The sequence below is a fragment of the Gossypium raimondii genome, chromosome 1, assembly GCF_025698545.1.
Source record: "Gossypium raimondii isolate GPD5lz chromosome 1, ASM2569854v1, whole genome shotgun sequence".
Taxonomy (NCBI): Eukaryota; Viridiplantae; Streptophyta; class Magnoliopsida; order Malvales; family Malvaceae; genus Gossypium; species Gossypium raimondii.
Genome location: NC_068565.1, coordinates 14,981,395 through 15,005,350, shown reverse-complemented (window position 1 = coordinate 15,005,350; position 23,956 = coordinate 14,981,395). Strand labels below are relative to the sequence as shown.

The 23,956-nt window shown below is 34.8% G+C and overlaps 4 protein-coding genes across 5 annotated transcripts; 2 read left to right on the top strand and 2 right to left on the bottom strand.

Annotated features, from left to right (window-relative positions):
- Window positions 1–1,083: 1,083 nt before the first annotated feature.
- LOC105783870 (cytokinin riboside 5'-monophosphate phosphoribohydrolase LOG5) lies at window positions 1,084–2,850 on the top strand. 2 transcript variants are annotated; one of them, XM_012609587.2, is made up of 7 exons: window positions 1,084–1,496; window positions 1,589–1,686; window positions 1,778–1,808; window positions 1,893–1,992; window positions 2,090–2,139; window positions 2,242–2,385; window positions 2,471–2,850. In XM_012609587.2, exons 1-7 carry the CDS (start codon window positions 1,377–1,379, stop codon window positions 2,567–2,569), a joined length of 642 nt encoding a protein of 213 aa, XP_012465041.1. In that variant the 5' UTR covers window positions 1,084–1,376; the 3' UTR covers window positions 2,570–2,850. The 2 variants fall into 2 exon arrangements, with proteins under 2 accessions (XP_012465041.1, XP_012465025.1); XM_012609571.2 differs by having other exon boundaries at window positions 1,093–1,496; window positions 2,069–2,139.
- An 11,419-nt stretch (window positions 2,851–14,269) lies between these two features.
- On the bottom strand, window positions 14,270–15,024 carry LOC105786806 (uncharacterized). The gene is made up of 2 exons (XM_052630488.1): window positions 14,541–15,024; window positions 14,270–14,353 (listed from the first exon to the last, which is right to left on the bottom strand). Exons 1-2 carry the CDS (start codon window positions 14,913–14,915, stop codon window positions 14,270–14,272), a joined length of 459 nt encoding a protein of 152 aa, XP_052486448.1. The 5' UTR covers window positions 14,916–15,024.
- A 579-nt stretch (window positions 15,025–15,603) lies between these two features.
- Window positions 15,604–16,983, bottom strand: LOC105783861 (uncharacterized). The gene has a single exon (XM_012609551.2). The coding sequence runs from the start codon at window positions 16,957–16,959 to the stop codon at window positions 16,123–16,125; it is 837 nt and encodes a 278-aa protein (XP_012465005.1). The 5' UTR covers window positions 16,960–16,983; the 3' UTR covers window positions 15,604–16,122.
- Window positions 16,984–18,179: 1,196 nt separating this feature from the next.
- LOC105783854 (ATP-dependent zinc metalloprotease FTSH, chloroplastic) lies at window positions 18,180–21,486 on the top strand. The gene is made up of 5 exons (XM_012609541.2): window positions 18,180–19,631; window positions 19,890–20,136; window positions 20,219–20,402; window positions 20,592–20,763; window positions 20,887–21,486. The coding sequence occupies exons 1-5, from the start codon at window positions 18,357–18,359 to the stop codon at window positions 21,106–21,108; spliced, it is 2,100 nt and encodes a 699-aa protein (XP_012464995.1). The 5' UTR covers window positions 18,180–18,356; the 3' UTR covers window positions 21,109–21,486.
- The last annotated feature ends 2,470 nt before the right edge of the window (window positions 21,487–23,956 follow it).

Here is a 23,956-nt window from a genome sequence, read left to right as displayed (position 1 = left end):
TTGAAGGTCAAATTAAACTCAAAAAAAGAATAAAGTTCAAATTGGTAAAATATACAAACAGTCTAAACTTGGCATTATGCAAATATTTTATCACTCCACCTATAACTAGTTCAATGAATATTCTCTCCAAATAAATTTTGTGTACTTTTTTCACTCGGTGTAATATAGTTTGGTTTTTAAAATTATTAATTAATTTTTAATAAACTAATACTGATTGGTACTTTTAGAAAATCTAAATTAAATGTTTTAGGAAAGTTTTCTTTTTGTTAAAATATATAAGTCTTCGTATTTTTGATAATTTAGAATTTAGTTATTATACTTTTACTTCCAAGAATTTAGTTTCTTTACTTTTCAAATTCCAAAATTTAGGTTCAACTATTAACACTATTAATTTTTTTAATTTGTTAGCGTAACATTTTCAAATTAAAAAAATACTCACTTGATAGCCATATAATTAAAAAATGACTTTATAATTAACCTGAATTTAACAAAAAATTATGTTTAACCGTTGAACTTGAATTTAAAAATATAAAAGTAGAGAAATTAAGTTCTTGAAAATAAAAATAAAAGTATTAGAACTAAATCTCAAATTTTAAAAAACTACGTAACTTTTTTTTTCTTAACATTATTTGTGTTAATAAAATCTTATTCATAGTCGAAATTAATGCTGAAAAAGGGCACAAAATCTAGGCTCCGTACAGTAAGATTAAATAAAGAAAAGACGTAGTTAATCTGGTAGCCTATACATTTGTTGACATGCATGCAGGGCTTTACTATAGCTAGGACAAAATAATGACATACTTTTTAGTAATTAGAGTGGGCGATGTCCATTTTCTGTTTACAAGGAATGGTGATCCAAGCATGCCGTGCTGAGAACAGGGGAACACTTACCAATGCCCGAAGGCAAGCAGGACTGATCTATATAGCTAGCGCCCTGCCCTGCGCCGATGAAATAAGATAGCCATTACATTGCCCTTTGGTATTTGTTGGAACTGAATTATTTGCTATTATTACTTCTGGTGTTGGGCTTGAAAGTTGAAAAGGAAAAGTTGTAACCAATGGATGAGGAGGGGGGGGGGGAGGAGAAAAAAGGAGTATCCTGTCGGAGAATTTGGTAAAGCAAAACATTCGGGGGTTTGATACTCACGTGGCACGACAGGATTCCACGGGTAACAAGATTATTATCGAAACCATTACTACTACAACTTGTGGGGAGATGCTATAAATGGTGTAGTTCCATATTCCTCTTTTGGTACTGGGTCCTCCTTTTGATATGCCCCCAAGAATCTTTGTAAATACTCCATAGCTTTTCCCTTTCAGTTAAACCATCATATAGGAATAATACACACCCAAAGCAGGGAAAAAAAAGAGGAGAGATGGAGGAGAATAAAGCTGTGAAATCCAGCAGGTTCAAAAGGGTTTGTGTGTTTTGTGGAAGCAGCTCCGGTAAGCGAAACTGCTACCGTGATGCTGCACTTGAGCTTGGAAAAGAACTGGTATTATTCCATTCTTCAATGCCGCCTTCTTAATTTCTGTCTCTGTTTTGTTTAAAAAACGTACTAAACCTCCTTTAATTTCTTGGCTCAAGGTCTCTAGGAGGTTGGATCTTGTTTATGGTGGAGGAAGTGTGGGGTTAATGGGTTTGGTTTCTCAGGAAGTCCATCGAGGTGGTGGTCATGTTTTAGGGTACCAAACCCAGTACATGCATATATTGACTAATTAATTTCTTCTTCACTTACTGGATTCATTTGTTGATTTTCTTTTATTTTATCCGCAGAATTATCCCCAAAACTCTGATGAGCAAAGAGGTGGTGATCTCTACACCCTCTCCTGTATTGGTTAAGTCCCTTTGGGAAATGATGCATAAATATGGATTTGTTTTGGTTAAGCAGATAACAGGGGAAACGGTAGGAGAGGTCAAACCTGTCACGGACATGCACCAAAGGAAAGCTGAAATGGCACGCCATTCTGACTGTTTCATCGCCTTACCAGGTCTCTCTCATGAAAACCTAATTATATTATTATTACTATGCCTATTGCCTATGTAATTTTATTAATCACTTAACAGGTGGATATGGAACCCTTGAAGAGTTATTAGAAGTCATAACATGGGCCCAGCTAGGAATCCACGACAAACCTGTAAAAGCCATTTCATGTCTCATCATGATGATGAATCTCTTGACTTGTAACAGTTTTTCAAATAACCAATTAACTCTCTTTTTTTTCATATCATGACCTCAGGTCGGGTTGATTAACGTGGATGGCTATTATAATTATCTGCTTACCTTCTTGGACAAAGCCGTGGATGATGGCTTTATTAAACCACCACAACGTCATATCGTCGTCTCTGCTCCCACCGCAACAGAACTTGTCCAAAAACTTGAGGTGGGTTTTCAATGTTTCCTTGTAGCATAAATTCTAATATTTCTGCTCCAAGAATTTGGGATAATGTTCTTTTTTGTTGGGATAGGAATACGTGCCAATGCATGACGGAGTTGTTGCTAAGGCAAGTTGGGAGGCTGAACAATTGGAGCTCAACTCTTCTTTGCAAACTGAAATTGCTTGTTAATTTCTCTTTTCTAATTTTCTATGATTTTTCTGCAAATGTAAGTATTCAACTGGCTAGGTTTACCCTGCGGATGAGTAGCAAGTGCTGGGGATGGTAATTTCATTGTCATATGCTCACTCTGTAAAAGTAGCAAGGGAAAGAACACCAAAAAAAGGCATCTTTTTTATTCTCTTTTCCGAGTCTGTTGTTAGTGTTGGCTGTGCTGATAAGATAACCTCTTGTTTCATTGTTGAAGTTTGGCGGTAATGATTCAATAATGGAGTGCTTTTCTTCTTGTTTAATTTCATGTGCAATCAGTCCTTCAAAAATCATGGACCCAAAAGAAAATCTTTGCTGAATAAAGAATACTGGAAAGACAGGGGTCTATACACTGTAGTACTTCCAGTATATCAGGACTGGAGTGGTGGGAATAAAAGAAAAGCTTGGCAAAGCTATGATATATGTATTTATGTGCTTAAATTGTTATCCATACTTTTACCTTTTGCTTTTCCTGGGTTTACCCGTCAAGAGAGAATACTGACAAGGAATGATGATGAGTGGCCTGAAAAATAGCTAAAGAAAATCATGGCGGCTTAACAAACCTCGAAAGGGCACGTTGAGGACTCCATTTTCCAATTCCACACTCTGGGTTTTGAAAAATCATGCTATTCATTTAGATTAATATTCAGAAGAAAAAAGAAAATGGATCGCATTCAAGATTTGGATATTGAGTTTGTTAGAACTATAAAATAACTATCAAATAAAATTTAATAAATCAATCAGGATCTGTCATGCCAAATTATTAATAATAAATCAATAACAAAATTAGATGTGGAAGCAGAAGCGTATCTAAATTCATCAATTTCTTAAAATTTACGGATCTTAAAGTTTTGATCTTCCAAATTAGCACACAAGTAATCTAGAAAAGAATGTGGCTCCCTCTCTTTTCTAAAGATGAGATATTAAAAAAGTTATCTTATTATATTTGGGGACCATAACCTTAATATATAACTTTAACACATTAGCCCTAATTTTTAATTAATCTATCATCAATTAAAAATTAGTTAGTAGACTATCTACACATATTTGATTCATACTTTATTTAACAATTAAAGTCCAATAAATTTTAACTAAATTAGATCACTTTTAATTTGTACTAACCTATTATGATAATAAATAATAACATATATTATATATATAATATTCATATTCTTCAACATAAATATCCTTAATGATATGGCATCTTACAGGATTAGGTTGGGTTGGGCACCACGACTTAAATCCTTGTCCCAACTCTTCATATCCTCATTGTACGTCAAAACTTTTTCACTTCCATCATTTATTTATATAAGATTTTACACCCAAAAGGGTTACATGCTTTTGCCCTAAGTAAAATTAACAAACAAACGATTGTATAAATACTGAATTTTGATGTTTGGTATGTTATCATTCATTTACATGCTACTATATATGAAGCTTAAGGTTTAAATTATCTTTTAAATTCTGAATTTGGTAATTATTTTTATATTTGGATTTAATTTTTTTCAAATTAAGTCTTCAACTCGATAATTATTTTCATATTAGGGTTTGGATCTTTTTCTTTAAAACTCTAAAATTCAAACTATAATATTAAAATAATAGTTAAGTTTATAAACTAATTTGAACCAGAAAATGTTCAAACTTAGTGTAAAATAATTACCAAATTCAAAATTTAACTTTAAAAAAAAATCAAACAAAAATACTTTCAAATCCATACCATATGTCAACACATACTTTTTGGTTTTGTGAAGGAATGTCTTGGTGGGATGCGATGGAGGATATTCAATGGGGGTAATGAAGAATGCATCCCCATCTGATAAGTGTGACCCATCAACATTTAAGACAGTCGACCTGTGTTTCAATAAAAAATTTAAGCTTATTTGTTAAGCTTAGATTTGGCTCGACCCGATTCAAAAAATGAACTTAAAATTTTGTCGAACCGAATCGAATAAAAAGTATTAAAACACGGGCCTGGCCTTACCCACCCGTATTAATTTTTTGTTATATTATTTTTATATAATTTTTAAAAAATATATAATACATAAAAATACTAAAAACATTAAAATAAATGTTTCTCAATAATTTGAAAATAAATAAATAAAAGTATATATACTTAAATAACATTAAGTTAGGTGCAACTTAACAATCAAATGCCTCTAAAATAGTAATAAAATTAATAATGACAAAAATTTATACAATATCCAAACAATAACAACAAAATAGTAGCAACATGGTAGTGAAATGATAGTAAAATAGTGAAAAAAAAAAAGCAAGAACAGTACAAAAAAGCAACAATTTTTTTTTGTATATCCAGGCTGGGCCAGGCTCAGGCAAAAAAAGCCTTACTCGAGGCCAGACTCGTTTTCTAAACAGGGCTTGTACAAACCCAAATTTGCCCGGCCTGATATAAATATTAAAACCCAAATATAAAAATTATATATATAATAAAAGTCCAATAATATCAGTCCATATAACAAACCAAAATAAACTAAGCCCAAACCCGATTACAAAAACCAAATACCCAATGAACCCAATGAACTAAGCCCAATTAAGCCATCCCCAGCCCAAATTAGCCTAACCCAAACCCAATTACAATAGAAAGGGAAACCCTAAAGCGCTATCTGCCCTAGCCGTCGTGCGCCCAACAGCTTCTATCACCGTCCTCCACGTCACCGTACGGCTTCCATACACCTGCAGAAAACCAACAGCACACAAAGAAGCAGAAAGAAAAACAACAAAAATAGCGAAAAGGACAGATTTGATTTTTTTCTTTTTATTATTATTCTGTATATTTCTTTCGGTATATAAACGGATTGCAACTAGTTTCAAAAAAAAGGGAGAAGAACGGATGTAAAAAATGAGAGATTGAATGTAAAAAAAAATTCACGAAATCAATACAAAAAAAGAGAGATTAAAGGTAGATTTCGATTTCTTTTTTTCGTCGGTTTTCATTTTCCTCTTTTACTTTTTTAATATACAACGCGAATAAGTTAAAAGGGTGAGAGTATATACTTCTGTGATCCCGCTGTCGTTCTCGTCGATTTCGTGGATACCGGAGAGGCTAGGTTTGGTTTTGGCCTGAGAACGACACTGGAGGGGCAGCCTTGGGGACTGATTTCAGTCGGTTTGTAAACTGACACAGGGTTCTTATTTTAGGGTTATGAGGGGGTTTTATATAGTGCGTAAAACGACATCGTTTAGGGCCTGTTTCAGTGGCCCTAAACGGTGTCGTATTGGTCGATTAACCCTAGCAACCCGCGCGATGGCCGACCCGGGGAAGGATCCGCGCGTTTTGACCTCTGTTGGGCGATTTGTGCAAATGGTCCTTTCTATTTTTGTGGCGTGTTCAAATTGATCCTTTTCATTCTTTCTAATTTTGCTCTGCATTTTCGTTGATTGTTTCATCTCAACCCAGCTTGCAACGCTGCATTTTGGGGAAGCGGGATATTTCCCAATCAGGCCCCCATGTAATTCGAGTATTGCAGCATGATCCTCCACCTTGTTTGTAATCTCGTTGTTTCCCGTTAATTATATTTTAATTATGATTTAATCCTTTTATTAGTCAGCTTATTAATTAATTTACTGTTATTACTACTATTATTATTAGCATCATTGTGGTTTTCTTCTTATTTATTTTATATATATATATATATATATTGTTTTATTTTTATTTTTATTTTTGTGTTACGTTATTTATTTATTCATTTTTCTTTGTATATTGCCCTTATTTTAAATTATATGCTATATGTAATTTAAATTTTTATATGGCATGTTTTAAATTATTTTTATTTGCCATTATTTATCTATTTTAAACCTTTATATATAATATATGTTTATATATATATATATATATATATATATATATATATATATATATCACTTTATATATGTTATTTTAAAATTTTGTTTATTTTAAATTGTTTTAATTCCAATTTTCTCTTTTATAGATTATATTAAACCTTTTATTTATTATTTTAACCTAACTTATAAGACTAATTATTTTAAGTTACTTTATATATTATTTATTTTAAGTTATTTTACATATTACTTATTTTAAAATTAACCTATACCATTCGCGTTAAATTGATTTATGTTCACTATTTAAAATATGTTTACATATGCTGTTTGTTTAATTTTATCATCTATTTTAATTCTTTTGCATGCCTATTTTTAAATTTTATTTTGTTATACATTTAATTTATTTCAACTCTTATATATATATATATATATATATATTATTTATATTAAGTTTTTCATCCCATATGTATTACTTATTTAAATTAATATATGTATATTATTGATTTTAATTCATCACTTTTAAATGTTAATATTTACATGTAACCATTGCTCTTATATATACAGTACTATTGTTTGTTTGTATTATTTGATCGTTTGTATTCATTAGTATATATTTTGGCTTACGAATTATCATTTCACGTCATCCATTATCAATCCATCACACTTTATTCGTTTAAAAGGTTACGTCAAATATCGTTTAAATATCACAATCGTTTATTCAAAAACTTTCAAGATAACGCAAAGTTCGGTATTTGGGATCTTCGAAAGAATTGAGCCCTAACGTATTGGGTTCCAATTTTCCTCGTCGAATCTAAATAATTGAGTTTATTCTTTAATCAAAACACACAAATAAAAAGCTTATTCTCAAGAATTCAATACGTTGTATCCTAACGCGTTGAATATGACATATTGTTTTCTCGAGACGAGGATTCTTCTAACAAATGAAAATAAAGGCAATATTTGATATTTAGGAATTTTGTGAAATCGAACCCTATCTTACTGGGTTTTGATTTTCTCATTTGACCCAAATAATCAGATATCCTTCTCAAAATGCATAAGTTTTAAAAGTCAAAAGATAAACTTAACTTTGAGGATTTAAAATGTTGCACTCTAACTTATTGAATGTGACAATTTATTTCTTTGAAATGAGTGAGCCTCATCATTCAATTCATTTTATTCAAAATTTCTTTTCAAAGGATCGTATTTTAAAATCTTTTGAAATTCTCGATACCAAGACATTAAACAATTAATTCGGTACCAATTTTGGGTGTTTCGAGGGTGCTAACCCTTCCTCGTGCGTAACCGACTCCCGAACCTATTTTCTCAAAATTCGTAGACCTAAAATCGTTTTTCAAGGTGATCTGATCACACCTCATTAAAAGATCTGTGGCGACTCCAATTTTTTCATTTTAATAAGTCGACAACTAATTTTTTTGTTTTTCAAAAAAAGTGGTTTCGACAGGGCTCATTTTTTTTTGCCCAAGCTCATTTTTCGGGCCTATATTTTTATCCAAATCCTCCCACTTTTTAGGTGGTCCGGCCCATAGATAGGTCTACTGGACCTCCAATTCACTAGGGAACTCTCGCTACAATATTAATGTCTCTTCTTTAAGTAAAAAAAAAAGTTTAATATAACATTTGGTATATGAACTTGACACTTTTTCCTAATTTAGTACCCAAACTTGACACTTCTTAATTTGGTACCTAAACTTGACAATTTTTTAAAAGTTGGTATTTAGTCTTTTCTGGCGTCCAATTTGAAACCTCAACTTGACTCTTTTTCCTAATTTGGTATCTAATCTTCTTTTTTTGTTCGATTTGGTATTTGAACTTGACAAACGTTTACAAATTACTCCAATATACTAACAATGTTATTTTTTTATGAGGTAGCAAAAATAATCAATGTATGACCGACACATGACAAATGATATGATTTTTTTTTTTACATTTATATGTTCAATTACTTTTAGTGTTATTTATTTAATTAATTATTTTATTAATTGAAAATAGTGAATTTCTTTTAATTTTTGTTCAAATTTTTTCTTATTTAATATTAATTGTTAAGCATAGCTCAATACCTATTTTTTAACATTAATTTCCTTTAATACTGACAATATTTTTGTAGCATAACAAAAAAACAATCGTTAGTGTTTTGCGTAATTTATATAACATTTTACAAATTTATGTATCAAATTGAACCTAAAAAATAGCTTAGGTACCAAACTAGGGGAAAAATGCCAAGTTCAAGTACCAAATTCGGCCTAAAAAAGTTTAGGTACCAAATTAGGAAAAAGTGTCAAGTTAAAGTACCAAATTTGACAAAAAATAAGTGTAACGACTCGATAGTCAATGGTGTCAGAAAATGTATTTTCGAGACTCCATTTCTGTAAATTGGATTCGTAAATATTTATTAAAAATATTTAGGAAGCTATTTGTGTGGTTAATTAGGTTTTGGTTAGGTGAATTTACATGAATTAAGAGTAATTAGGAATAAGGACTAAATTGCATATACGGTGAAAGTTGAATTATAGGTTAAAAAAATTAAGGGACCAAAGAAGCAATTATACCATTGCTTATAAATGAGGCCGCATTAGCTTTAAAACATGTGAAAATTTATTATATATATTATAAAATAAACCTTAAATGTTAAAGTATTTATATTTTATTATTATATAATATATTATATTATTATAATAAAACAAATAAATAAAAAGAAAAGGAAATAGAAAAGAAAGAAAGAAACAGAGAAAGTCAAACAAAACACGGAGAAAAAGAAAGAAAAGAAAGAAGGAAGGAAAAATTAGGGTTTCAAAGTTCTAAGCTCAATTGGTTAGTCAATTTAGTCTCATTTTCTTGTAATTTTAATGTTTTTAGAATTCGGTATTAAATACTACTGACCCAATTTTAGTATTAGGGATTAAATTGATATATTTCTAAGTTAGAAATGAAAAAGGATTGAATTGTAGAATAAATTGTAAATTTTGAGTAATAGGGACTAAATTGAGAAAATTTGAAATTTAAGAATTTAAGTGAAATCAAGGAGTTAAATCTAGTCTAAAGTGGAATTTGTATGAAAATATAAGATTGATTATGAAGAAATAAAATTAGTCTCGATTTAGGGACTAAATTGGAATTTAGGAAAATATTGAGTAAAAATTAAAATATTAAATATGAGATTGAATTGTGTTGTATTGATGAATTTTAATTGTTTTAATTCCGTAACTAATGTCGTATCGAAACCCTCGACTAAAAAGGGAAAAGATAAAGTCGACAAGGAATAGCTCAGAATTTCTGATTTGTATTTCTATAATCCGAAACTAGTTATATATTGTTGTATTTATGATTTAATGCATATGGTAAGTGTTGAGGTGAGTATTTGACACTTTAACATTGAATTGAATTCAAAGTTGATTGAATTGATTGAATTAATATATATATATATATATTGATTATTTGAATTGAAATGAATATTAACGTGAAATTTGAATATTGGATATTTGTTGTATTTGGAAAGTGAATTGAAACCCTATTAACTATATCGGGCTGAGTCGGATATAGATGGCACGCCATAGGATTGGAAGAGTTCAGGGATTACTTCGACTTCGAGTCGATGAGACACTGGGTGTCAATTTACTACTTCGGATTAATTCGATGAGGCACTGAGTGCCAATTTACTTCGGTTTAGCTGATGAGACACTGGGTGTCTACTTATTACTTCGAATTATCCGATGAGGCACTGGGTGCCAAACTGGTGTGTTTTAGTTAGATCCGTGTATCGGTCCGAGTTCGAGTAGTGTTAATAGGGGTAAATGAACAATAAAGTTTTATATTTGGTATTGAAATGGAATGTTATGATAAATGGAAGTGAAATAGTGAATTGAAAATAGATTATGAAATATGTTGCAAATACATGGAATATATACGTTATATACTCATGAGTTGAATGTGGAATGGATATTGCAAATGTATAATGAAATGTGAAATAAATTATGAAAAGCTATTTATATAGCAAGTATGAGAATTGAGATATTGTGAAACAAATGGAATATGATATGATTGTTATAGTATTTAAATATTAATAAGTGCGTATATTTCAAATGTATAACTGTAATTTCTTATTTTAATTATTCGGATTATAGAAATATCACTGAGTTTTATTCAGCGTACGGTTTTGTTTTCCATGCGCAGGTTAAGTACTAAGTTTTGATCGCCGATTCAGCACCCAACAACGGTCCCAAACTCAAACGTGATGTTTTTCCTTTTGTGTTGGCATGTACCTAGGGCGTCTACATATTAATCATTTTGTGGGTTGATTATAAATAAGATTATAAGTTAATACTGGATGGTTATATACATTTAATTATGTGTTTATGTTTGAGGTCATAATATGACATATTTAAGTTAATGTTTAAATGGAATAAGTAAAATAAATTGAAATTGGCATGTTTATAAATTGGATTTGAATGATGTTTTATTTATATGTTTTATGATATAATTGTGGTACCTATGAGGGTACATTGGTTAGACACCTAGGATGATTGTTTTGACATGTTTTGGGTGTGTTTAATCGTGTATTGATTAAGTTAAACGAATGATTTTTGAATTGCTTAATGTCCAAGCTTGCAGGGAATGATAAACTTGTTATTTAAGATACATTCTGGCCATATGGCCGTATGAACCTTGCAACTTTGAAAATTTTTATTATTTTTCGAAAAATTCTCTGAGTTTCCGAATTAGTCCCGACTTGTTTCTAATACGTAATTTGGGTCTCGAGGGCTCGAATGAGAGACAATATGTATGAGTTTGATTAGTTTTGTCTTTAATATTATATGATATGAAATGCTTGAAATTATGTCTGTTTGATCGATAATACTCTGTAACCCTATTTCGGCGATGGATGTGGGTTAGGGGTGTTACAAAAAGTTTATGCACCAAATTAGAAAAAAAATATGTCAAGTTTAAGTACCCAATGTTATAATAAGCCTAAAAAGAATAAATGAGAAAATTGCAAAAGGAGTTGTGATAAAGGGGATTGTTAACATTACAAGAATTAAATTGATGGGATAATTATTTAAGGTTTAACTTGTTTGTATTTTAGTCACTTAACCTTTTTTGTTAATTTAATTATTTTTGTCAGCTTAACTTCTTTTTTTTAGGCACTCTATCGTTAAAATATTTTGGTCACCAAAAATAAATGCTAACGTAGTGATACATGCACGGATGGGGTGAAATTTTTTAAACAAGCTGCCAATTTTTAAGTTTGGAGAATCAATTGACTTGCGACAACTTTTTGGATTCCATTCAGGCATTTCTGGGTTAAGTAGTTTCCATAGCATTCGAAGATCTATCTCTTATTTTCAAAACGCACTTTGAATTATTATATTTCGAGTTCAAAAGCTCAAGTTATAGCCGTTTTAGTGAAGACTGCGCGAACATAATTTATGGACGAGATTATTACGGAAATTACGAGTTTCAAGCTTTTAATTCGAGTTTAAATCACACTGGGTTAGATTTTTAGGCTTAATTTTATTTATATATGAACTCAATATTGTATATTTTAAGTATTTTAAGTTATTTAGGAATTTTAATGTACTTATCTAGTCTGTATAAAGGGTTATTCATTGTATACAAAGTCATTAATTGTTTCTAATTTTTAATTTGGATTTCTTGTTCTTTTTCTATCATTTATTGCTTGTTTTTATAGTTGTCCTTTTTAATTTTTAGATTCAACTTCAGATTGTGTTAAACTCCAAATTCTTCTTCATTTGTCTTGAGTCCTAGATCTAATCAACAACTTGGACAAACTTATGGTCATGTTCCGCACATGGCCTTCTTTTGGGTGGAACAATAATAATTTGCACAATCCATCAATTTGATTCTAATTCTAAAAAGTTTAACAAATTTATCTCTCAATATTTACATATTTTGTTAATTTGGTCCTAATCTTAAAAATTAAAAATATATATAATTATAAAAATACAAAACTAATATAAAAACAATTATATATTACAAAATATAAAAAATACAAAAAATGCGTTGAATATTTGTTAATATCTATAATGTATATTTTCTATTTTATATAAAAGATTCTCTTAGTGAATGATATCGTGAGACATTTCATATTTAATTAAATTATTATTTAATATAACATTATTTTCTCTCTACTCCATTTTCTTCCCCACCCGTTTAATCCTTTGATTTTTCTTTTTATGAAATCTGGGTTTAATGGTTGAGTAATTTATTCTATAGTCCACATTCTCTTTTCCTCACCTATCTCAAATCTTCAAACTCTGTTGCTTTTATGTCGGTGAATCAGGCTACACCAGGCATTGTCGATCTGAGTTTTGGGGAATTTTCTTTGGCAACAAGACAAAATAAGGATTTCTTGAATTTTTACCCCCTTCCGGTTTACCCTCTTTTTAATGCTCAAGTTCTAAAGAGGGAATACTTCAGTGTCTACCCCAAGGTAACCATAAAAAGAGAAGTAGAATCCAACTCAGAGAATAACACTCCCCTAACACAAGGAAAAGGAAAATTGGTTTTTATATATTTTTGGTATTTTGAATCTTTTTATAAATATATAATTTTGAAAATATTAAGATCTAACCATTAGATTAAGCATAAATTGATAAATTGTATAAAATTAAAAATGTTATTATACAACACAAAAGAAGAACACTTCCTAGTTATGTACATAACCGACTAAATTAATTAAAAAATAGCTAAAACTTTAATGACTATTCAGGAATTTATCCATCGCCAATAGGCCACATGGCCCTTTTACTTTTCATGTTCCAGGATGCTTAAATTGTTAAGGTTCTAGTAAATTATATTTTTACTAGAATAATTATTATAAATTTTAAATAATAAAAATGTATAGAAATTCGATAAAATTAATCTTAATTATTAATTTGATTTAAAGAAAATGTCCAAAAGCTAACACTTTGCGACACTTTGCTGAGATTGGTTTCTGTCACTTTGCAACCTCAACAATTCATTTTTATAATCACGGGATCATTGTACTTTTGTTTTTTTCCTTCAGTTTTTCAACTATGGATCAATTGAACTCAAAATGCCAATTATTGCCCACGGATGGTCCTCATTTTTTTCCCTGGAAATTTGAGAGGGGAGGTTTTAGGTTTTGGTTGCTCTAAAATCACAATGGTCCCTTCACTCACTTTCTACAAGCTTTTCCCAAATCTGAAGCTTTCAATAGGTACAGCCGTATACGGGACTCAATGCTAGTTCATATGCCCACGACCTCAAAATGAGACGATGACCATGATTGAGATTAAGAGGCTAGACTTCATACAGCATTGGGAATCCATTGCTGTAGCAAAGATGACATTATTCACTAATTTTGGCTATAGGGGTACATTGTATTCTTTCATCTGCATGAGCTCAATATAAAGCTTTCTATTTAATGCAAATGTTAGTAGGGCTTTGTACAGGTTTAACAGAGAGAATACATGAAATCAATTAAAGGAGAATTAGAGCTTAAATTTGTATTAAAAATTATATGCACGTATTGTTGGATAATGTTGAGAATACAGGGGAAATAGTGGATGGCATGGCAGTTCCTTTCAAGGCCTTGGTAGCAATGTCTAATGCTAATGTTAAAGACTGGATCCTGAACTTTAGTGCTACACACGAAGCATAAAAATGATTCATTCTCACTTCTTACTCTTCATGTCTTTTGATCAGTAGTTTTCAGGATAAAAGAATTTTGAGAAGTAATAATAGTAATTGATGATGAGATTTTGGGGAAAAGATTCCTTCTTTGGCTTCATAATTTACATTTTCAATCTGTAGAAATATACGGCTATTTGCAGACAAGCCCCCTTGTAAAAAAATCGGGGTTGTCGTTGGATATCACTAGTTTCATTAATGGTTGAGTAGGTTGAGAAGGGACATTCTAGTTTTAATCAAACACCTAAAGCCACACTCTAATCCCTCTTCAAGTTCTTGAATTGTTGATTAGAAGGCCTTCAAATTCGTCAGGGTCTTCTGCACTTGAGTCACAGTCACATCAATGCTTTCTTTTTTGCCTGATTTGTTCTTGATAATTAGAGCTTCTAAACCATTATCTATGTTATTTCTTTGATTTTGGGGAGTAGAGAAATGACAATAGGGACTTGAACACTGTGAGACTAACAGCCTCAACTTCGTTGAGCATGCTCGCCAAGGCCACCAAGTCATTGTCACTCTCCACGAGCGTCGCGTTACTTTTTTGCATCCTCTTCATGTTGCCAAAGCAGTTGCAAACAATTTTATTTACTTGTTTCCTTGAGATGAAGTACTCCCTAATCTCATTCACTAGGCTTGATTTGCAACGAATCTTCCTGCGGAGGGACGATTCAAAATCTCGAACGCAACCTTTGATCTGAGAAAGAGCGTCCTTGGACGAGCTACATGTGTCCAATAACTTAAGAGATCCATCCAACATATCATCTACTAATTTCATGTCGTCTTTCATTTGAGAAAGCCTTCTGGGTGGCTTGCAACTGAAGTAGGTTATCAGCACATTCATACATCTCCTTTAGAGTAGCCAAGTTCTTACATAGACTTGATGGAGAAGATGATGTTGCTTCCAAGGCTCTTAACCGGCGCAATTTATCCTCAACATCGGCTACAACAGGGTGGGATTCGGATGGCAAGCTGTTGGAACGAGCATGGGATTTAGCTTTCATTGCTGTAATAGGAGCTTCCATTTTTTTTCTCTGTTTTTCTTGAAATGCACACAATTCAAGGTTAGATGATCAAGTCATTCCAATGAGGCAGCTTTTATATAAGGTGAAGGCAACAGAAGGCATCTCTTTCATCAGTGTAGCATATTAGGATATTAGCTACTTTGTCCCCCCAGACATTAAGATGTAGAAGCCACAGCCCACACTATAATATTGCAAGCTCGTAAAAACCTTGTTCCATGACAGGACAGTGCGCCAATTACGGTCATGGTTTAGCATCTTCCAACAAGTGGAATTTTTTTTTTCGTTCATTCCCATGACAGCCATTAAAGCAATTCTTTATAGTCAGGATGTTGGTTCTGTCAGAGGGTCAATTATGTGAAAGACAATCTGATAGAAATGAATACTGGAAGTTGGCCCTTTAGGATGGTCAAGGGATCATGACCATCCTCCAAGGGGGCGTAATATTTTATTATGAGATCAATTCCAAAAGCCAAGGTCTGCCACCTAAAATGTCTAATAAGAAAACACAGAGTCGTATATTGTTCATGTTGAAGAGCAGTCAGCTGAGTTAACAGTTGCTGAAATTACACTACAGTACGGTTGGATATTAATAAGAGCGACACCATAAAATGAATTGGTTAAGGAATAAAATAATGAAATGCACAGTAGACAACCAACATTGTAATCTAATAATCATGAAGATTGCGCAGATCTCCATGCAACAATTAAACGATGTGGTGCCGCAATGGAATCTTTACAGCTCGTTATTGAGTTGAAGTAAATGCAGTCCATGCGCATGGTTTTGATGAATAATCACATACCATTAGCTGAGAGGTCATTGACTCGGTTTCTCACCAATCCATAAAACCCATGGTCATCTCAAGCGTGGCTGGGACTTTTAGCCCTTGTATGGGAATATTAATAATAAGAAAAAATCAGAAAAAGAGAGGCAATTGGAGATGAATAATTTCCAATATATTGCTTTTCTTATGCTGTGTATGTTAGCAGTTGAGATCAAAATCATATGCTACAAAATTGTGTTGGTCATTAGTGGTTTAGTATGTTGAGAAGGAAGACTCTGGTTTTCAATAGTTGTCTAAAGATGCACTCCAAATCCCCTTCTGTTTCTTTGATGGTAGCTTGAAATGCCTCAAGATCTTTCAATAATTTTTGCACTTGTTCAAGTTTGATGTCTTTGCTTGACTTCAAGAGACTCAACTCGACTTCTAGTTTCTCGGCTTCAGTCGCTTCCATTCGGTCGCACAATGCACGCTTCGAGTGCAATAATTTTGAAAGAATAGGCCAGCCGGTAGCCTTTGATCTTCGCTTTGGAAGCAAAAGAAAAGATAAGAGGGAATCAAACACTGAAAGGCTAATTTCCTCAGCTTCTCTTAGCATGTTCACCACACTCACCATTTCAGAACCATTGTCCAACACCACCGATTTACATTTCCGGTCCATTCCCTTCAAATTTCTGATCATTTTATTCATTTCTTTCCTGGTGACCATATAAGCTCTGATTTCACCTTCCAAGCAGGATTCACGGCCAGTTCTTCGCCTGAGGGAGGATTCAAGTCCCTGCAAACCCTCCCTCATCCGAGACAAATCATCTCTAATGGTGCCACACACGTCCAATACTCTAAGAGATCCATCCAACACATCCTCTAAATGTTCAATACAAAGAGCTCTGGGAAACTGTAATTGAAACAAATCATCAACTCGGTGGTACAATTCTTTTAAACCTCCCAATCTGTTGCTCATGGACGAGGATGTTTCTTGTTGTGATGCCCTCAATCTGGTTAACTGCTCCTCAACACTTACAACTAGTGGATGAGTATTGATTGGCAAACTGCTTGAACGAACATGACCACTTGAGGCAGCCATTTATGTGTTTCTTTTCTGTGCTTTCTAAACAACCCAAATTGATCTTAATATATATATATATATATATAAAGGAGAAACGGATAAGTGTTAAACTCTATAATTCCAAGCTTGCATTGGCTGTCATGTCGTGAGTTCCGGGGCAGCTCTACAGCTTACTCAATTATGGATATAACACGAGAAAAATTTAGATTATTATCAAACCCAAGCTGGGATTGATTTAATAGCTAAAGCAAATATCTTCTTTAACAAAAATATTATAGACTCTGGACCGATGGAAAAAGAATATTGACATATCATTTTGAAGAAAGAGATGAAGAATCTTCGCCACTATTAAAAAGGATAGCCGACATAAAAATTGAAGATTTTCCATCTTATATTCTGGAAAAAATCAGAAGCACATGGGAGAATTGGAATTTATCGAGACTTTCATTTGATTCATTAAATTTGAATGAAATTGAAGAAATGAATTTTGACAACATTCAGGAATGATAAAGTAAAAAAATACTGATACCAAAAAAGGAAGCAACTAAAAAAAGGCATCCACTAGCAAACAAAAAGTTTGGCAATATAAAATCTATGATGTGATAATCACAGGAAAAACAAAAAAGTTCGTAATATAGACACAACAAAGTAATTATGATGCAATCAATGATGGAAACAATTATTAATGATGTCAGATTACAATCAATTCAACTATGCAATATGGAAACAACCAGATGCATACAATTAAAGAAGTACAACGTAAAAATAATTACATTCACAAAAAGATCACTATGTGGGACACTGTGGGATTCAAGAACAATTGTATAGAATTAAGAAATTTAAGTATAAATAGAGGAAAGAAATCAATTGTATAGGCAACCCAAATCATTAACTTAAATATAATGATGTAAGTTGGTAGGCGTGCAATTAGGCAAATGGTATCTCAATTGGAAGTCCAACGATTTCCTCAAAGAAATTAGGGTGGGTTTGGATGTGCGGTGCGTTTAGCTGTGGATAGTGTAAAAACAACGGTGGCGATGAGATTAAATACTGTAACGTAAGATAAAAAGTAAATTAAATACACCGCACCGCACCCAATCTTAGAAAACAAATTACAAGGTATGTGCAGACAAAATAAAGGTACTGAAATTGATGTGAGAGATAGGAGAGGTGAGGAAGAAGATATTTAAAACGGATGGATAAAAGGAGGAACACGTAGACGCAGGCCCAGCGACATCAAACTCCATGGCGTTGCTTAATCCAACTCTCTTACGCCTCCCAAATCACTAACTTCAACTCAGCCACACCATTTGATTTCTTCATTTCACACACCAACTCAACAATCAACCTATTAATACCCATACCATCCCATAGTAAGAGGATCTGATTGTCTACCCTCTCATTTACCGCCATCAATGGCTAACTCTCTGCTCTCTTCTAACTTCTTTGGTACTCAACTTTTACTGTCTCCTCCAACACCAAAAACTACAAGAAAGTTGCAGGTTACTCAATCCATCCTCAACAAGAAACCCAACTCTAGCCACAGTGTTAAAACCCTCCAATCTCATGCCACTATTGCTGCCTTACTCTTCTCTTCCGTAGCTCCGCAAGCACTCGCCGTTGACAACGCCCCACCCACTCCCCCACCTGTAATTGAAGCCCAGCCTACGAAGCCAAGCCCTTCGAACCAGTCGCCCTTCTCCCAAAACCTCCTCTTAACTGCTCCCAAGCCTCAATCTCAATCCTCCGATCTTCCGGAGGGAAGCCAATGGAGGTACAGCGAATTCTTGAACGCAGTCAAGAAGGGGAAAGTGGAGAGAGTCAGGTTCAGCAAAGACGGTTCTGCCCTCCAACTCACCGCCGTTGATGGCCGTAGAGCCACCGTGATTGTCCCCAATGACCCTGACCTCATCGACATCTTAGCCATGAATGGCGTCGATATTTCGGTATCCGAGGGCGATTCCGGTAATGGGCTTTTCAATTTTATTGGGAATTTGCTTTTCCCTTTCCTTGCTTTCGCTGGATTGTTCTTCCTCTTCCGTCGGGCTCAAGGTGGTCCAGGTGGCCCCGGTGGGCTTGGCGGACCCATGGATTTTGGACGATCCAAATCCAAGTTCCAGGAAGTGCCAGAGACTGGTGTTACCTTCTCTGACGTAGCGGGAGCTGACCAGGCAAAATTGGAACTCCAAGAGGTTGTCGATTTCTTGAAGAACCCAGACAAGTACACAGCTTTAGGAGCTAAAATCCCGAAAGGTTGTTTATTGGTTGGCCCTCCTGGTACTGGAAAGACTCTATTGGCGAGAGCAGTAGCAGGAGAAGCCGGGGTTCCGTTTTTCTCATGCGCTGCTTCTGAGTTTGTGGAGTTGTTCGTTGGAGTAGGTGCATCCAGAGTAAGGGACTTATTCGATAAGGCCAAATCCAAGGCTCCTTGCATCGTCTTCATTGATGAGATTGATGCTGTTGGGAGACAGAGAGGAGCTGGTCTTGGAGGAGGAAATGATGAGAGAGAGCAGACAATCAATCAGTTGTTGACTGAGATGGATGGATTTTCAGGGAATTCTGGTGTCATTGTTTTGGCAGCAACCAACAGACCGGATGTTCTTGATGCCGCTTTGTTGCGGCCGGGTAGGTTTGACCGGCAGGTTACAGTTGATAGGCCTGATGTTGCTGGGAGAGTGAAGATTCTCCAGGTTAGTCATTTATCAACACATTGCTTACTTGATTATTTCAATGCATTTGGCATATTGTGAGTAATATGAATGCTTGCACTTGGAAAGCAGTGTTAGAGTTGTTATGTCATGGTGAAATTCAATTCTCTTTCAATTAGAAATTTAGTGAAATAATTTGTCATTAGCTTGCAACTTCATTGTCAACCTTTGCTTGGCCCTTTGTTGTTCTAAACTTTTAGTGCCTTCAATCCTATTAAGCTTTCCCGTATTTCATTGTAGGTGCACTCCAGAGGAAAGGCACTTGCAAAGGATGTTGATTTTGAAAAGATCTCTAGGAGGACCCCAGGTTTCACCGGAGCTGATTTGCAGAACCTGATGAATGAAGCTGCCATTCTTGCGGCCAGGCGCGACCTCAAGGAGATCAGCAAAGATGAAATATCTGATGCTCTGGAGAGGATCATTGCTGGACCAGAGAAGAAAAATGCTGTTGTCTCTGATGAGAAGAAGAAATTGGTTGCCTATCATGGTATGCACTTGTTCCCTGGTTGTTGCTTTAGCTATGATTTGATGCTGGGTATTTGACTTGCTTTATGCACTTCGGTTTGCAGAGGCTGGCCATGCTTTAGTTGGTGCACTTATGCCTGAATATGATCCTGTAGCTAAGATTTCTATCATTCCTCGTGGTCAAGCCGGTGGCCTTACCTTTTTTGCTCCAAGTGAAGAGAGGCTTGAATCTGGTCTCTACAGTCGAAGTTACCTAGAGAACCAGATGGCTGTTGCACTTGGTGGAAGGTCAGTTTCTCAAGTTCTATCTGTCTTAAAAATTTTGTGTGAGGCAAATGCCCAACCTTAATCATAAGCCCCTTTTAGTGTTGGATGAGATAGGATGGAATCTGTCACCATAGGTAGAAAGCGAGAACATCTAGCGGCATCTTTCTACTCAAATTATCTTGAGGAGTTTTCTCCTCATTACTTGTGCAGGATTGCCGAAGAAGTAATTTTCGGGGAGGAAAATGTGACAACAGGAGCATCGAATGACTTTATGCAAGTCTCACGAGTGGCAAGGCAGATGGTTGAAAGATTTGGATTCAGCAAAAAGATTGGACAAGTTGCCATTGGTGGAGGTGGTGGCAATCCTTTCTTAGGTCAACAGGTAAATTTTTCTTCAATTTAATATTTACTAATGTTGTATTTATAGCCTGCATGATCTCGTGCCCTCTCCGAGCTTTTGTGGGTGGTTGTTTAACATAATCTGACTCGTAAATTCCATTCTTAGATGTCATCACAAAAAGACTACTCCATGGCAACAGCAGATGTGGTGGATGCAGAGGTAAGGGATCTAGTAGAGACTGCATACACAAGGGCAAAGCAGATAATCACAACTCACATTGACATTCTCCACAAGCTTGCTCAACTTCTGATGGAGAAAGAAACTGTTGATGGAGAAGAGTTCATGAGCCTCTTCATTGATGGAAAAGCTGAGCTATATGTTTCTTAGATCGTACATTATATAGTCCCCATTCAGTCCTTGTATAACTATGACCCTCAAATGTTCAGATTCATCTGTGTATGCTTTCATAAGATAGGGAAAAAAATCTCAATACTTTTTCTTCCTGTAATTGAGAAAACCTATGATGTGGCCATGAAAATTGAAAATGGAACACAATTACAGTTTTTTGTCTAAAAAAATAGATGATTATTTCGCCTGTTATAAACATTAAATTATAATTGGGTGTAAATTTTGCTAGTAGTCCTCGTACTTTATGAAAGTTTTACATTTAATTTTTTTACTTTACATTGATCAGTTTTGGATTTTTTTTAATTTTTAAAATTTCAAGTCGGGCAATTTACCAATAAAAGCTCTTTTTTTTTTAAATTTACCGAAATGGGCTCATTTTTTAATTATTTACCGGAATGGACCTTTTTCCGGAAAATCGCGTCCACGTCAGCAAGTCACGTTGACGTGGACGCGATTTCCTGGCGCCACGTATCGCGTTCCGGGGGACGCAATTTTACCGATTTTCCCACATTATGTTTTTTTGGCTTTTAGGGTTTAGGGTTCAAACTTTTTAGGGTTTTTAGGTCCTGAAATAAATAATTTCGACTTGACGTTTCTGATCAAATAGTATAAAATCGCTTTTAGCAGGATGCTATTTGAGAAGAATTTATGAAATCGCGCCATCGTGGACGCGCTTTTGCTACAATAGGTCACGGAAGAAATAATTATTTTTTTGACGTTTTTGAGCAAATAGTATAAAATCGCTTGTAGTAGGATGCTATTTGAGAAGAATTTGTGATATCGCGCCCTCGTGGACGCGCTTTTGCTACAGTAGGTCCCGGAAGAAATAATTTTGAGTTGACGTTTCTGAGCAAATAGTGTAAAATCGCTTCTAGCAGGATGCTATTTGAGAAGAATTTGTGAAATAGCGCCGTCGTGGACGCGATTTTGCTACAGTAGCATGTTTAGGCTAAGGCTATAAATTAGGCAGCAAATGTTCTCAGAATGCATAAGTCACAGCAGAAACAATTTAGAGAGGCTAAGAAGGTTAGAGTTTCAAATATGAGTGAACGCATTAATGCTGTTATTTACTACGATGGTGAGGTTTGCCACACCGAGAATGTGTTGTTTTTTTGTCGGATAATACGGTGCGACTGGTTTTTAACCAGAACATAGATTTGAGAGAACTTCGTAAAAGAATTAGGCGTAAAATTTTCAGAACGACACCAATGAAAGTTCTGTCTATCACGTATCGATTTTGTTCATTTGTTGATCCAGTGACATATGACTCGTTCGACATAAAAAGTGCTCGTAGCTTGGAGGCAATGGTGCAGACTCATCTTGCTAGTGGAGCAGCTTATATTGAGTTATATGTACAATTTACGTCGCCAACTGATGTACTTGTGACCTGTGTTCGAGATGTATACACGACCCCTGGCCGACACTCGGTTAGCGGGTTACAAAATACGGAACAGCCCATGTTCGGTAGCGATGTCAAATGCACATCCCCCGCAAGACACTCTGTTGGTGGATGGGACATGTACGTCGGTGGCTCGACGTTTGATGCTGGAAATACGTACTGGGGAACGGCATCAAGTTCTAGTGGGTGGCAATCTACATCCAATTGGGAACGTTATCAAATGCCCAGAAGAAGGGATGACGTACTCCCTACGACGTTAACTGGTGAGGGGACCTCGTACGCTGCAGATGATTGTGGGTTAGAAGATGACTCCGATGTGGATCCACCTCGAGAGCCGGGCGGATGGTGCGGTTGGCTTATTTTACGAACCGAGCCTATTCCAATGAAGTGAAGATCTTTGAAAGGAGTTCAGATGAGGAAGAAAATCCACGATTCAGAGCATACTCACCTCCAGCCTACATACATAATATCGACCTGTCTGCAGATGATGCGTTAGAGTTTCCAGATCTACCACACCGGTTGCGTGATCGTACAAGTTCAGGGGTAGAGTTCGGTGAACTTGAAGTTGGTACTCAGTTTACCAACAAGGATAGTATTATTGGTGCTTTGAAACAACATAGCATCAAAAAAGGCGTTAACTACCACGTCGTTAAATCAAAATCTGATAAGTTTGAGACGAAGTGTGCAGTGCAAGACGGCACATGTTCATGGAAAATCTACGCCTCGTTAAGGAAAAGGACAGGGTTGTGGGAGATAAAAAAGTACAAAGGTCCACATACATGCGCTGCAGGTACAATATTGACTATATCTGAATAATACTTTTATTATGCAATTTTGCATTATTTAATGTACTCCCTCTGTAGGTGTTTCACAAGATCATCCCAAAATGGATTCAGCTATGTTAACTAGCTTGATACTGCCCACTATAAAAGCAGATCCTAGGACTTCAGTGCCGGTGTTAATTGCCAATATCCGTAGCCAAATGGGGTACATGTCCACTTACCGCAAGGCTTGGATAGCTAAGCAAAAGGCGTTGGAGAAGATGCATAGTGGGTGGGACGCCTCATATAATGAAATTTGGCAGTGGTGTCAGGTGTTAGAAAGATACGTCCCAGGTGCCATCACAGACCTTGAAACGGAACATGCGTACTACAACGGCCGATTGCTACGTGGATGCCAAGTGTTCAAACGCCTGTTTTGGACCTTTAAGTAGTGCCGAGACGCATTTCCATACTGCAGGCCGCTGGTACAAATTGACGGTACCTTCATGTTCGGTAGGTATACTCATCGGCTATTGCTTGCAGTGGTACAGGATGGCTGTGGGAGAATTCTTCCAATTGCATTTGCAATAACACCGGGAGAGTCGTCCGATGACTGGGATTTCTTTCTCTCTAGGTTAAGGATGCATGTGTGCCCCCAACCTGATAT

Excerpts from the sequence above, each read along its gene's own strand:
- LOC105783870 (XM_012609571.2), top strand. The coding sequence starts at position 1,377 with ATGGAGGAGAATAAAGCTGTGAAATCCAGCAGGTTCAAAAGGGTTTGT. Across the intron at positions 1,809-1,892 it reads AAACTCTGATGAGCAAAGAG|ATAACAGGGGAAACGGTAGG; the intron begins GTGGTGATCTCT and ends TTGGTTAAGCAG. Across the intron at positions 1,993-2,068 it reads CTGTTTCATCGCCTTACCAG|GTGGATATGGAACCCTTGAA; the intron begins GTCTCTCTCATG and ends ATCACTTAACAG.
- LOC105786806 (XM_052630488.1), bottom strand. The coding sequence starts at position 14,915 with ATGAATGTGCTGATAACCTACTTCAGTTGCAAGCCACCCAGAAGGCTT. Across the intron at positions 14,354-14,540 it reads TGCTCAACGAAGTTGAGGCT|CAAGAACTTGAAGAGGGATT; the intron begins GTTAGTCTCACA and ends TAATCAACAATT.
- LOC105783861 (XM_012609551.2), bottom strand. The coding sequence starts at position 16,959 with ATGGCTGCCTCAAGTGGTCATGTTCGTTCAAGCAGTTTGCCAATCAAT.
- LOC105783854 (XM_012609541.2), top strand. The coding sequence starts at position 18,357 with ATGGCTAACTCTCTGCTCTCTTCTAACTTCTTTGGTACTCAACTTTTA. Across the intron at positions 20,137-20,218 it reads GAAATTGGTTGCCTATCATG|AGGCTGGCCATGCTTTAGTT; the intron begins GTATGCACTTGT and ends TTCGGTTTGCAG. Across the intron at positions 20,764-20,886 it reads ATCCTTTCTTAGGTCAACAG|ATGTCATCACAAAAAGACTA; the intron begins GTAAATTTTTCT and ends TTCCATTCTTAG.